Genomic DNA, 13,075 nt, shown 5'->3' with positions numbered 1-13,075 from the left:
TTGCAAAAGATTTCTTTTTCAACAGAAAAGAGACCAATATGTTTAGGCCTTACTAAAAAAATCTTTGTTTAGAGTAACCATACCCTTCATACTTAAAGCCACCAACTATGTGTTTTTTTCCATTTCTACTCTAAAAAATTAGTTAAAAATATAAATGTGAAGCTAGAACAGGATTTGAACCCAGGACATGTTCTTCTCCGGAATGGTGACAAGACTTGCACCGCAACATAACATTAACCCTCCCAATTTGGAAATTTGGCCTAATAATTTTTGATGATTTTTGTGTATTTGTTTGCTATAAATGGCTGTTAGCTGGACCTGTCTGATGATCATGACGTACAGCATATTCCCCCCCACCCACCCCAAAGGAAAAGAAGAAATCCTAACCTACCCTTATACTTAGTAATTTGGGGGATGTTACCCTTAACAGAAAAACAAAAAATGTTAGGCCTTATATAAAAGGTGAAGCCAGGCAAGATGCATTCTGATTGCCAGAAAAATAGCAGATCTAGGGAGGTGTAGGCAGACATGAATGACAGGAAATAAACATTTTGGGCCATTTGGGGTCACATGGTAGAGGAAGTGAGGGAGAGAGAAAAGGGTCACATGTTATTGCCACCTCCAGATGCTCGTCCTCCAAACCCTTTGCACCTTTGTATACCTTCTCTGGAAATGAGTTCTGCCATCTGGACATTACCTTGTCATTTGTGGGTGGAGTGTTTATCTTGAATTGGAGGAAAGATGAATGATTATATCATTTTTACAATAAACTCAAATTTGCTGTTTGTTGACACAAATCTTGACATCTTTTTAGAGATTTAATGTTTATGAAATGTAACATGCATTTGACTTTGGCTTGGGTTTAGTAAATATTGGTAGGTATGTCTTGATTTGTGTTTGGACTATTATGATTTCCTGTTTCTTTCTCATCACAATGTTCCTGACCACTTACTACTGTACCCTTACAGTCATGAGCTTGTATTTTTTCTTCTTGTGTCCAGGGAGAATGGATGAAGATGCCAGTGTTGATTTTATATCTGTTTAGCAGTCTTAATGGGAAATAAATGATGATGAGTTCTGCTTAATGTGCCTTGCAAAAAGATAACACACAAACCATATAAATTGTTAATAATGTATTATACGGGAAGGTCCTAGTTACCATTTAAGCTACATTCGATTTATGTTGGCTTTGAAAATTGTACAAATACCATAGAAAACTATAGATTAGCAATTTCAATAGTGTTTAATGGCAGCCTTGCTTTTTGTTGAAAGTTTCAGCTGTCATTTTATCTTTGTGTTGAAACAACAATTAACACTTAACACTTTTGGACAAATATGATATATCTTTGCATATCTAGAATATCAAATGGGTGTCATTTCATCATCTGCTTTGCTTTGCATTATATTGTATTTTAATTGTTATGGACCTTATTTTCCGATTGTATCAAACTTGGCTTTTTTCCTTTTCTTTGAAAGGAATTTACCAGTCATATTTCTTTAAGGCCAGAGTAAAATTGAGCTAAAACTGTAGAGAAGAAAGGTGTCTGATTTGAAATCTTTGAAATATTATTGGAATGAATATTAAGCATGATTGCTCTTTCACTTAGGTATTCTTGTCTTAGGCATGGCATAAACAGAGCCTGGTAACTTTTCCAAACTGGTTAATGTATATGATTAATTACATTTTATGAGTGGGTGGGGTAAGTACACTTGAACTGATCATAAAGAGATGCTTGTATAGGCATTTGGGTGGCTTTACAGCATAAAAAAAGCAAATTTTTGGTTACATCAGTATGTAATTTTACATTTCTTGGTTCTAATATTCCATTTACCAATTTCCTATTTGATTTAATGCACTCGCATCTAGCATTAGACTAATTAATCCCAAATTCCTGGGGTCTGTTTGCATTATGATTTAAAATCTTAGAGTCTTTTAAGTTTATGGCTTTTAGGTCTTAAATCCAAGGAAAACACCTGTTGACTAATGAAAGGGAGTATTTATATGTATGTAATGTAATCAGTCATATATTAATATGAATTTATTTTGTTTGAAACTTAAATTGCAAAGTTAATGGACTATTTTGTATAAAGTATATTCCGACCATGCAGGCTTTTTTCATCTAGTAATTCATAAAATTCAAAGGTTAATGTTATTATTCAAAAGAAACATTATCATACTAAAGACCCTCCTCATCGGTTTTTTTTTTAAATTGGATATTATTTTAATATCTAGAATAAAATCAATTTATAACGTTCTACTGTTGCTTAAGTGAATTAGTCATTTTGAAATTTGTCTATGCAGCATTTCAATTATGTAATTTTCTATTCACTTATGACCATGTAAAGACACGAATGAAGGATAGATCGACTTCCAATGTTGATAGATCGACTTTCAATGCTGCGTTCTTGATAAATAATTATTTCGGTAGAAGTTTGATGCCTGTCAATGCCTGATATAAATTTCCACTTTTAATTACATGTTAATTTTCGTAATGTTATCTTAAGGTTATTTGATTCTATTCACTGTATTCATGTTAATTGTATTAATTCTTAATTGGAATGTTTGCTTGATAAAGCAAACAAATACGCCCTAATCATAGATGGATTAGCAGTCAAATTAAAATTAAATTAGTAAAATTTAATGACATGTTGACATGAATGTTATCAATGTTGTCTATAACAACAAATTTGATTTTGTTTCATAAAAAATAAACATCAAACAAAGTAGCATATAAAGAACATCTGATAGGATTTAGCAGAATAAATGCATACATTTTTACAGATTAAGAATCATTGACAAAATATTTTATTCCTGGCATGATAAAGCTCTATTTCTGTGCGGCAATTTGAAAAGGGACGGAATATAAATCAGAGAGAAACCACCAGGAATAGCTTTGAAATAACCTTGCTTATAAAAAGATTTAAGATACTAACTGATATTCTTTGATTTAGGGATTAACTTAAAAGTGAGTCAGACAGCTACTGCAAACTGCGCCTATTTCAAGTTTGAATTAACATAAGCATTTATAATGTTAATAATAATGTAACGAGTTTGTAAAACTGTAGTGTATTATAATTTTTACAAAGATAATGCATCTTAAGATAGTATATGGTGTGATTAATAACAAAAAGCTCACAAAAAGACTGGCTGTCTAGACTGGAAATTAATAACTGCAGACAAACACTTGTAGCGGTTTGCCATAAGTCGTCGATAAGTCGTGTGACGTTAAGAGTTTTCTGCAACTTTTCGGTAATAGTAATTACAATCAATTTGTAATTATGTTGCACATTCTCATTTAGAGACAGTTTAAAGACAAAAGAAATTACAACATTGAAAAACCCTCCCACCATTGTTCCCTTTAAAATTGCGTTATGTATTATTCGTTACAAAAAATATTTTAATAAAACATGATGTTTTCGACATAGGTGACCGCAATTTAGTTCAAAGATGTAAAGTAATAACTATCCCCAAAGAACAAAAGGGAAAGAAAACATTGCCATGTAAAATTGCACCTGCATTGGTTTGATAGATTGTTTAAAAATACCTTTTTAATGATTTCATCCTTTTATGATGATAACGATAAAATTTTCACTTTTAATTGATTGCTTTTGGTGAATTTTTGATTGAAAGATGGTTGAAAATTAGGGATTGGAAGTCTTTGTTTGAGTTCGGGTCGCACAGTAAGGATATTTTGCATTTTTTTGTTCACTAAAAAGCTATCTGAATCGACAATGTTGTTCATAAATGCTGCCAAAAACTCTCTTGAAAGGAGTAATCTATTAACTTTACAATTATTATTAGCTCCCTTTAGTTCAATTTGTATATATTTATATACTACCTGCATTTATTAAGGTAATAATTGTGACTACATTTATGATTTCCTGGTATTAATACTATGTTACCTATGCACAGTATCTTCATGTATTTATAATTTATTTAATGGCTTTTACCTCCCTTCATTACAAATGATTTAGTGTTACCTTCATTAATCTCATGATCAAACTACAGACAATGGCCGTTGGCTTAAACTCCCAGGGACCGAAAATACCTCAAGCTTCTGAAAATTTGAGCCAAGCAGGAATGTTAACCTTCAGTATAAAGAAAATGGTCCTTTACATCTAATTCGAGCCAACTACAAATTCGAGCTAAGCAAGTTGTGCCAAGGGGTTCAATTGTATTATAAAAAAGAAACAAATATATATCTCACCTTCTTTCCTAGCACTATTATTCATATCCAAAAGTCAACATTTTTCATAACTTTCTTATTACAGCTGCATTTAGGATCATTTTTATCTTTGTTATAAATTCACCCTATTGACAGCTATTACCTCCCTTTACTTAAAAAACATTTCTTTCTGTTTTCAGTTTTCCCCCCTGATACAAGACACAGTTCTGAAGGGCACGTTCAATGCGACACTTAACAATCCCATCACACCACAAGTGGAATCGGCACACACGGCCACCACAGCAAAACATGCGTTCCTGCTTGGCGTGTGATCATGCACAGTTCTCCCCCTTACTTGTTTATCGTCCACTGTATATTTACAATATTACTTTCTTTACAAAGTTAAAATGATAAAATGGAATATGACATTCAAAATAGTAATGTATTTTAACCATTAAAATTTATTTTAAAATAAAGAGAAATATGTAAATGTTGTTCTTAGTTGATCTTTGCATACTATGAAATATTCGTTTGTATGACTTTTCAAATGGATTAAATATCTCGCTTTTACAACTTATAATTTTATGCATCACAGGTATGAAAACAAAATGCTTTAAAATGTATCATTTTAACATTCTAAACGCCAGTGTTTTATACAAAGACAGCCTGTTTGGGTTGGTTGATAGATGGATGACAATATAAAAATCCCTTTCCATGTACCAATTAATATTCAGCAAACAAAAATTTGCTGGCATATTAATGGTTTATTGTAATGCATTATGCATTTTAAAATATTTAAGAAATTATTGTTTTTGTAATAAATTTATATTTGAAAACAACTGTCAGTAAAAACTTAAGCGAGTCTATCATGTTCAAGCTTTTATTCAATATTGGATGTTTACGTTTTAATTAGAGCATGTTTTTTTATTGTCAAAATGAACAGCATACATTAAGTAATTTATAACATTGGAGCCTAAAGGCTACATTGGAGCCAAACAGCTATCAAAACTGTCCTATATATGTATTTTTACATGTTCTGCAGTTATGTCAGATCAGCAAGCAATACATATTTTAAGACTTAATAATTTAAGAGTATTTAAAACAAATTTAACGTTTTTCATTTTCAAGTTGTATTTTTTTCATGATGATTGCAGACTCCATCTAAAAATCATTACCAAACTGGAGGATTATTTTCAATTTGTCTGCACATTTTTATGTAGAAATGTTATGCTTGCATTAATTATTTTGAAAACTTCATTTTACATTCCAATATGCATTCCAGTGTGTATGTTATTTGTACCTTTTTTATGCCCTTGGGTATTTTATTTTCAACTGCTTTTAAATATATGTGATATTTTATACAATTGTGATGTGTATTACCGTGTTTATTGTTTAGATATGTACATGCATAGCACCATAAGCATTTCATGAAATTTATTACATTTAGTATTAATTATTTGAATCCATCCAATTTAATTAGCCTTGAAACTTAGTATTATATTATAAAGAATAAACTGTATATATATATATTTATATATATATTGTGTATCTGTATTTCATGAATGCCAAATTTAACAAAAACATGCTTTTATGTACTAAGATAAATAAGTTTAGCATCAAACCCTACATAATAATAAAAAATGGGGTATTAATTTCACTTACTGGTAAATAAAAACAATTACTGTCCTCGTACAAACATCAAAGTACCACCATTCTTTTCAAACGATGCATTTTTTGCCTGAATTGTATTATATAAATGAAATTGTGAATTCCTGTTTTAGTGATTCTGCTGATACAATTATGCAGTTTTATACAGACTTTTATACATGAATGTTTTGTTCACTCTGTGATATGTTTTACCGACTGTTTGTTGTACATGATCATTCCATGTTTGGCAAAATAAAGTCTTCAGAAAACACGAATATTTGTGTTGGGTTATTTCTAATTAATTGCAACTCTTACAATCTAATACAAAAGGGCCATGAAGGCTGTCACTATCTAGAGTACCATGGCTTTGAAAAAATCTACTTGGTATGACCAAATCAAGTTTAATGGTATTTGGTAGAACAGCATTGTGGACAGGAGGGCTAACATTTTTTTTTTTAAATAGCCTATTTGTTTTACCATCATGAGTCTTTTTATATTGATATTAATGTTACATTTAAAAATGTTTTGAATAACTATTCTTGTATTCTATTGGCTTGACTGTCTATCCAACTATAGCTCCAACCCAGCTGTCCTATGATCCATTCTTTCCACACATATATCCATGGGTAATATTAAATTATAATCAGCCTGTCACACATCAACAGTCTTCCTGTTATTCAGATGTATATGTGGCCAGTGACTATTATAATTGTGTGTATATGACTTGTATAATAAATATCTATGGTACATCTATTTCAGGTAAGACCTTATTGCCTGTATGACACTGTGTGTGTGTGTGTGTGTGTGTGTGTGTGTGTGTGCGTGCGTGCGTGCGTGCGTGTAACATGCTATGGTAACTCTAGGCTATGTGTTATGGTAACTATCCTAAATGTAATGATCATCCTCAATACACATAATGGTACCATTAGCTACATGCAATGATACTTCAAGCTAAATGAATTGCTATCTCTAGTTAAATGTAATAGTATGCCTAGCTACATGCAAGGGTACCTCTAGCTACATGTAATAGTAATTCTAACTAAATGTAATGAAACCTCTAGTTACATGTAATCGTACCTTTAGCTACATGTTATGGTATATGAAACTTCATGTAATGGTATCTATAGATATATGCAAAAGAACCTCCCGTTAAGTATGATGACACCACTAGCTACATGTAATGGCATCTCAAGCTATATGTAATGGTTCTTTAAGCTAAATGCAAGGGTACCTTTTGCAACATGTAATAGTAATTCTAGCTACATGTAATGTTACCTCTAGCTACATGTAATGTTACCTCTAGCTACATGTAATGTTACCTCTAGCTACATGTAATGGTACTTCTAGTAATATGTAAGGGTACCTTAAGCAACATGTAATGTTACCTTAAGCTATGTGTAATGGCACCTCTAGGTACATGTAATGGTACCTCTAGCTACATGCAATGGCATATGTAGCTATATGTCCTGCTACCACTAGCTTACATGCAACTGCATATCTAGCTACATGTAATGGTACCTCTTATTACATGTAACTGTACCTCTAGCTACATGTAATGGTACCTCTAGCTACATGTAATGGCAGCATGAGCTAAATGCAAGGGTAATTCTAGCTACATGTAATGGTACCTGAAACTTCATGTAATGGTAACTTAAGCTACATATCATGGTACTTGAAACTACATGTAATGGTTGCACAAGCTATATGCAAGTGTACCTCCATCTAAATGTAATGGCACCTCTTGTTACATGTTATGATACCTCTAGCCACATGTGATGGTATGTCTAGCTAAATGTACTGCTACCTCTAGCTACATGTAATTGTTTCTCTAGCTACATGTAATTTTACTCTAGCTTCATGTAATGGAACTTCTAGCTACAAGTAATGGCACCTCTAGCTACATGCAAGGGTACATCTAGTTTCATGTAATGGTACCTCTAGCTACATGTAATGGTATCTCTGGCTTCATGCAAGGGTAATTCTAGCTACATGTAATGGTACCTGAAACTACATGTAATGGTAACTTAAGCTACATTTTATGGTACCTGAAACTACATGTAATGGTTACACAAGCTATATGCAAGGGTACCTCCATCTAAATGCAATGGCACCTCTTGTTACATGTTATGAAACCTCGAGCCTCTTGTGATGGTATTTCTATCTAAATGTACTGCTACCTCTAGTTACATGTAATTGTTTCTCTAGCTACATATAATGTTACCTCTAGCTACATGTAATGGTACCTCTAGTTACATGTAATGGCACCTCTAGCTACATGGAAAGGTACCTCTAGTTTCATGCTACATGAAATGGTACCTCTAGCTACATGCAATTGTACCTCTAATGACATGTAATGTTACTTCAAGCTATATGTTCTGGTACCTCTAGCTTCATGTAATGGTACCTCTAGCTACATGTAATGGTTCTTCTTATAACATGTAATGGAACTTCTAGCTATATGTTATAGTACCTCTAGCTACATGTAATGGCAGCTCTACCTTTATGCATGGATACCTCTAGATACATGTAATGGCAGCTCTGGCTACATGCAAGGGTAATTCTAACTACATGTAATGGTACCTTTAGCTACATATAATGGCACCTCTAGGTTTATGCATTGATGGCTCTAGATACATGTAATGGCAGCTCTGGCTACATGCAAGGGTTATTCCAACTACATGTAATGGTACCTCTAGCTACATGTAATGGCAGCTCTAGCTTTATGCATGGGTACCTCTAGATACATGTAATGGCAACTCTGGTTACATGCAAGGGTAATTCTAGTTACATGTAATGGTACCTCTAGCTACATGTAATGGCACCTCCAGCTACATGCAAGGGTACCTCTAGCTTCATGTAATAGTACCTCTAGCTACATGTAATGTTACCTCTAGATTCATGTAATAGTACCTCTAGTTACATGTAATGGTACCTCTAGTTACATGTAATGGTGCCTCTAGCTACATGTTATAGTACTTTTAGCTAAATGTAGTGCTAGCTCCAACTACGTGTAATTGCATCATTTGTTACATGTAATGGTACCTCGAGCTACATGACTTTATTGTAATGGTAACTTGAGCTACATTAAATGGTACCTCTAGCTTTTTGTTATGGTATGTCAAGGTACATACAAGGGTACCTATTGCTACATGTAATGGTACATCTAGCTACATGTAATGGTCCCTCAAGCTACATGTAATGGTACCTCAAGCTTCATGTAATGGTTCCTCTAGCTACATTTAATGGTACTTCTTGCTTTTTGTAATGGTATGTCAAGCTCCATAAAAGGGTACCTCTAGCTACATGTAACGGTACCTCTAGCTACATGTAATGGTACCTCTAGCTTCATTTAATGGTTCTTCTAGCTTCTTGTAATGCTATGTCAAGCTTCATGCATGTGTACCTCTAGCTACATGTAATGGTACCTCTAGCTTCATGTCAAGGCACCTCTAGCTACATGTTATGGTTATTCTAGTTACATGTAATGGTATCCTGGAACAACCTATTTTCGACCACAACCTATTTTCGACCACCCCATGAAAATAGGTAAAACACTTCTATTTTGTGTCACTTCCGGTAAAAATAAGCTCCAATTGTTAACCATAATTATTAACATTATAACTGTCAGAAAACTTCATTTGAAAAAGGATGCTAGTTTTAAAAAAACCTTAAGTTTTACTTGAAACAACACCTATTAATCATTTTTAATTATGCCAAATTAAACCCTTCATTTAGAATGATTTCGTGTGTAAAATACTTCTTTAAAGTCGTGTTGTTTTTGTTTTCCAGATTTTACATATCTATCAGAGCCTAAAACCTATGCCCTATTGTTTTCTTAGTATAGTGCACAACATTAATAGCGCACCAAAATTTGGTATGTTGCTTATTCTAAAATTAATGAAATTTATCTACAGGTAACTATATTGAATTATGATTGGGCTCTCAGTTATCATAAAATTATACATATTGCAGCCTAAGCAGGTCAAATGAGGCTCATTCAGTGTTGGGCCAGTGATACCAGGGTTCATGATGGGTGAATTTATCATTTTGTACCCATGTGGAAGCCATTAGAAGGGATGATGCATTCCTTTGCCCCTCTTGTGGTGATAAGTAACTATAAAGTGACTGTATAGCAAATATATAAACATTTAAATACTTTTTTTTTAAAATAAAATACTTTAAACAGTTAAAACAAGTTAAACAAATTAAAATGAAAAATATTGTGCACAAACTTTTGTTATGAAGTATTGTTTAAGGTCATGGTCAAAAACAGGTTGTATCTAGGTTAAATTCAACATGTGACAGCCACCATTTTGGATGCAAAATGTAAACAACAGATGATTCAAACAGATTTTATTTTTTTGTTTTTTTCAAAGATGAATGATTGCTTTAAATGGTACACACAAACATTTATCTTTTATTATCACTTATTTATGACTGAAATGTAAATAATCCTTAGGCGGTCCAAAACAGGTTGTTCCGGGATACTACCTGTAATTGTACCTCTAGCTACATGAATTTGTATCTCTACCTACATGAACTGTTACTTCTATCTACAGGTAATGGTACACATGCCGTTAGCGAAATGTAATGGAACCTCTCAAAACTACATGCAATGGTACCTCTAACATGTTGTAATATATGCGTCCGTTGACATCATCATTGTATATTTACACCTCAACTTCCATTCCTTAAATGAACTGCCTTTTGGCAATTGCGTTAATCAATCGATGAACGCAACATCTTCGGATATGTTTGGATCGCAATTCATTGCATAACAATATACATGAAACATATTGATACTGTTATTGTTTGTATTGTGTCAGCAGGTCCCGTAAAATATAATTCAACATTTTAGAAAGTATTATTTTTTTAAATTTTTAATGAATAGTTGCCTTATGTGTTTGAATTTTATGGTTAAAAGTGATTTCAAGTGGCTGATCTTTTCCCGCTTTATTGTGACGTCATTTGAAAAAATGCTTCCGGTTACAGTCGGGTCATTCTATTTACGAAATGGGTAGGATCAGTTACCGAAAGGTTTTCTTAAATGAAATGAAGTATTAGTTTAACAATTATTGAATGAAATAATGAACTATTGGTGTACATATAAGTAATGAATTGCAGGCTTGATGTCATTATCGGGGATATGAACGCAATTGGGCTGGTCAAAGTACGCGTGGAGTCCTTCGGACTCTACACACTTTGACCAGCCCAATGGCGTTCATACCCTGATAATGACATCAAGCCCGCAATTCATTCCTTAAATGGTCAACTTTCATATCAATCGATCATACACGTTCATTCATACATGGTGGGATACTTGAGGTTTATGTTGAAGTTATCATTTACTAAACAACTTTTAGAGAAATGTTTGTTAACAGTATTCACAAATTTGAGTAATTGACATAAAATTGTCAAGGAACTGTCATTTTTGCCGTATTGCTTTTATGTTGAAAACTGCATAGTGCGTAGTGATACATTATTGCATTTCCTAAACATGAATGTCATTTTCAGATTTTACTGTCAAATGATAATTACGTATCATTTTCTGTGTAGAATGCAAATACGTTTTTTGATTGAACATGGTTGTTTTCAACCCTGTTCAGTGTAGCCACAAACTCGACACTCACAACATAAAATGCCTATTAATAGTAACAAGTGTCGTCTGCCTCTTTACCACCAAAATTATAGTTTGAGAAAGTGCGGACTATATAAATTGCAAGCTATGTTTCCAATAACCGAGCTAGATTTGACAAAGCAAGAAGCAATCATAACGCAATATCTATTTTAATCATTTGATTTGTTGAACATAGATAAAGATAATATAAAAGTAGTATCCATGCGCCCAAAAATGAATGAACATCGAAACGTAAACAAAGAATTACTTTCCACTCAAAGCGCATCATTCAATCACGTGACACAATGATATCATCCCCTGCGAACAAGTAAAAGTAGTATCCATGCGCCCAAAAATGAATGAACATCGAAACGTAAACAAAGAATTACTTTCCACTCAAAGCGCATCATTCAATCACGTGACACAATGATATCATCCCATGCGAACAACAAATGCACGCCATTTTGAAAGTGCTGACGAGTTAGCTGACGATAAGAAATAGAAGAAAGTTGCTGACCATATAGAACAAAGAAGGAAAACAAATAAGTTTTGAAATTAAAGATTTTTGAAGACTTATTTTGTTTAATTTATTTTATATACTTTTTATAGTGTACGTATAGACGAATGTTTGTGTATTTTTTTTGAAAATGGCATTTTATTGAAATGAATTGAGTTTTTTTTGCTGGTTTGGTGTAAATATGAGAAAATATCACGGATTTAATAACTTTTTAGGTGTTCCATTTACAGTTGTTTGAAAGCAATTATTTTAATTTTGATCATTTTAATTAAGAAATTATTTTGAACTCTAGCTAAATGTTATGGAGCCTGAAACTACATGTAATGGTATCGCTAGCTATATGCAAGGGTATCTCAAGCTTAATGTAATGGTACATCTAGCTACATGTAATAGAACCTTAAGCTGCATGTAATAGTACCTCTAGCTTTATGTAATGGTAACTCTAGCTACATGTTATGAAGCCTGGTATACAATGTAATGGTATAGCTAGCTATATGCAAGGGTACCTCAAGTTTAATGTTATGGTACTTCTAGCTACATGTAAAGGTACCTCTACCTTCATTTAATGAAATTCAAGCTACATGTAATAGTACCTCTAGCTACATGTCATAGTAAGTCTAGCTTCATGTAATGGTACCCTTATCTACATGTAATGGTACCTTTAGCTACATATTATGGTACCTCTAACTACAGGTAATAGTACCTCTAGCTAGATGTAATAGAACCTCTAGCTTCATGTAGTGGTAACTCAAACTACATGTAAAAGTACCTCTTTTACATGTAATGGTTATTGTAGCTACATGCAAGAGTGTCCTTATCTACATGTAATGGTACTTCTACCTACATGTAATGGTACCTCTAGCTACATGTAATGGTACCTCTAACTACATGTAATGGTACCTCTAGCTACATGTAATGGTACCTCAAGCTACATGTAATGGAACCTCAAGCTACATATTATGGTACCTCTAGCTACATGTAATGGTGCCTCTAGCTACATATTATGGTACCTTTAGCTACATGTATGGTAATTCTAGCTACATGTAATGGTACCTCTAGCTACATGTAATGGTTATTCTAGCTAGATGTAACGGCACATCTAGCTACATGTCTAGCTGCATGTTATGG

General features: G+C 33.1%; 1 protein-coding gene across 1 annotated transcript in view; it reads left to right on the top strand.

The window, feature by feature from the left end:
• The window catches only part of LOC128205250 (sperm-tail PG-rich repeat-containing protein 2-like), a 79,481-nt gene extending 73,393 nt beyond the window's left edge, over positions 1–6,088 (top strand). Inside the window, exon 13 of the mRNA XM_052906767.1 lies at positions 4,367–6,088. Coding sequence (XP_052762727.1) covers positions 4,367–4,498 — 132 coding nt within the window. The 3' untranslated portion in view covers positions 4,499–6,088. The remainder of the gene's footprint in view (positions 1–4,366) is intronic.
• The last annotated feature ends 6,987 nt before the right edge of the window (positions 6,089–13,075 follow it).

Source organism: Mya arenaria, chromosome 2 (assembly GCF_026914265.1).
Source record: "Mya arenaria isolate MELC-2E11 chromosome 2, ASM2691426v1".
NCBI classification, from domain to species: Eukaryota; Metazoa; Mollusca; class Bivalvia; order Myida; family Myidae; genus Mya; species Mya arenaria.
The sequence above is the reverse complement of the archived record's forward strand: the minus strand, read 5'-3'. Positions and strand labels throughout refer to the sequence as shown.